The 2904-nt window shown below is 30.8% G+C and overlaps 1 protein-coding gene across 1 annotated transcript; it reads left to right on the top strand.

Moving 5' to 3' along the window:
• Positions 1-1350: 1350 nt before the first annotated feature.
• On the top strand, positions 1351-2286 carry LOC133702297 (uncharacterized). The gene has a single exon (XM_062126609.1). The coding sequence runs from the start codon at positions 1553-1555 to the stop codon at positions 2054-2056; it is 504 nt and encodes a 167-aa protein (XP_061982593.1). The 5' UTR covers positions 1351-1552; the 3' UTR covers positions 2057-2286.
• The last annotated feature ends 618 nt before the right edge of the window (positions 2287-2904 follow it).

The following is a 2904-nucleotide window of genomic DNA, read 5'->3' on the forward strand; positions in this document are numbered from 1 at the left end:
GTACAATAATTTGTTTTGAATTAATATTGTGGTTTAAATAGCCTTGATAAAAATATTTTATTTGTGTTTTGTCAAACATAGTCTTCGTCTAGTTCTTAATAAAATTTTAAATGTTGGAAGATCATTTTGAAATAAATTTTGAATTTTCCATTTTTTTCTACCCTCACACATTTAATATTTGAAATTGTGACCCACATGTGAGGTGTTTTTGGGTATTAAATGAATTAGTTCCCTTCCACAAAAACAACAACAAAAAATCTTTCTTTTATTTTAAATTGCATATGGCCAAAAATCCTAAAAGTTGTTTGAGCATTGTTTAAAAATCTAAAATATTTTGGCATTTTAAAAAAATATTGCATGGATTTTACAACAAGTTATTAAAATTCCAAATAATTTTGGCCAATATTTCAATAACCCTAGAAATTTTAATTACTGAAAATTAATTAATGATCAACATTCTAGTATAAATATGAGACCTACAAGTAGGTTGATATTTAAATATCAGGAGTTGACTAGAAAATTCTCAGAATTATTTTAGATATTCATCAATTTTAATTGGGAGTATTTTTCACCACAATATATGAGTTGTGGAAAACACCTTCGCCTTCCAAGATGGGTGAACCATGTCAGGGCACATACATGAATTCTTCCTATAAGAATTTATCTGGGCATACGAGCTCATAATAATTTAAAATATATCAAATTTATTCATAAGTGTAAATATTTGTTTTGGGTCATAGATAGACCATTGGTTAAGAACCCATAAAGACCTTGAAACAATATCTAAACCATACAATGCAGTTTGCTTCGGGTAAGATGTGTTAGAGATGTTAATATCTTCTGTAGCCACAATTAGTCTCTTACTCTTAAAATTTATGATAAGACCATTACACTCGAGTCTCTTAATGACCCTGAACTAAAAAAAAATCATTTAAATACATTACATTACAATAATCTCAAACATTTCTCTTCAAAAATTTTTTAACCTCGTACCAAACATAATCTTAATTATTTTGTAATTGCTTCTTCCACTACTTATGCCCTGAATCATTACATGTGTATACAATGCAATTATTAAATTTAAATTGAAGAGTTGATTTAAAAAAACTATAATAGGTTTAATTTGAACTGGATTTTAAATTGAACAAATAAAAGCATTGTTTTAGTGAAATGAGATTGACATATCTGATTTTTAGTGATTTAAATGATCCGATTAAATTCAGACTAAACTCAATCGGTTCAATAATAATAATATTTTAAAAAATAAATAATATTATTTTAATAAAAATAATGAAGCACAGATCAATTGATGGATTCCATTATCCAGTAACATCAAGGAGTCCATGTATTATTGGAAGGCATTATAACCAGTTATGTCCCTTCCTCTGAACTGATCACAAGGCCCACTTTCGAGACCTTCCTCGCTCCCTCGGCTTATATACCTCCCTCCACCCTTGCTCTAGCCTCACAACAATGGCAAAGTCTGTATCGTCCATAGCCCCACCTACCTTTTGATAAGCTAGCTAGCCAGCTAGCTAGTCCAGCAATCAAAATGAATGGTTATTCCAAGATCAAAATTTTTGGCACTGCCAGATCAAGATCCATGGACTTTTCAGATCTTTCATTAGCATTTCCTGAGCCCACAAAATCCCACACAGAGCCCCAAGAAACCAACAAGATCGTAGGCGACCACGACAATACCAAGAAGAACATGAGTAGGACAGACACCACCACCCAAGACTCACTCTCGGTGCTTGAAGAAGATGAAGAAAACAATGTTGTAGAGGGGTTCGGCGCGAAGCTGAGGAGGAGCTCGTCCGTTTCTTCATCAGCTTCTGCACTTCAGTCTGCAGTGAAGAAAGCATTCTCCGTGACAAGATCCTCTTCGGTGTCAGAAAGGTATTGTAGGATCCATGACCAGTCTGCAACACTATCATCACCCATCCATGATGAAGATGGTACTTTGGACACGATGGAGTCAACAAGATCTGTGACGAAAAAACATAGCAGATCAGGCAGGTTCCTGAAGGTCTGTAAGAAACTTTTTGGACTTTAGTGCACTTCTGCCATTTGTTTAATCCCAGTTACTTGGCTCATCATATCATTATTCACTTTGCTGCTGCCGCCGCTGCTGCCTTTTTCTTTTTTCAAGTATTGTTAAGCTACTTTCACTGTTATTGTAATAGCTCTCTATCAACAATATATTTTTGTTAGGAATTAAAGTTAATTTCTACCACAGTGAAAAAACGAGTGCGTTTTATATAGATGTATTTTCATGTTTCGTAAGTTTTGTTAGATTAAGCGTTATAAAATAAATTAAACAAATACATAAATTTTTTTAAAAAAATTAATACTAATTAAGTATTAAAATGAAATGCTAATATTTATAATAAAAACAAAAAATAAATACATATATAAATATTTTCACACCTGCCCATTCAACAGACAATAATTCCATTAACCCAAGAATTTATTCATTAACTTGTTTATTTAGCAGGGTACTAATTCCATTAATTCAAGAATTATTTCATCACATCTCGTATTCATTCCTCAAAAAACAATATAATTAATTAACCACAACTCATTATAATAAAAATAAAAATATAATTTAACTATTAATAAATTTAAAGCTTTAACATATATACTTGATGACTGAGTTCATGCTGAAGTTCTCTGTTACGGTAATGGTCTAACAACCTCTCCAGCATCGGTAGAAACTTCACATCATTTCTTTTTTTATTATTTCTTTTATAAAAAATCTTTAATTTTTTTAATTCAAGCTCAATTTCTATTATCATTATATTCAATCACAATTCTCTACAAATCTATTTATTTATATTAAATTTCTCATTTCCTTATTTCCACTCCATTTGATCGAAAATAAAAATGAAATAGATAAACATA

This window comes from Populus nigra, chromosome 8, assembly GCF_951802175.1.
Source record: "Populus nigra chromosome 8, ddPopNigr1.1, whole genome shotgun sequence".
Taxonomy (NCBI): Eukaryota; Viridiplantae; Streptophyta; class Magnoliopsida; order Malpighiales; family Salicaceae; genus Populus; species Populus nigra.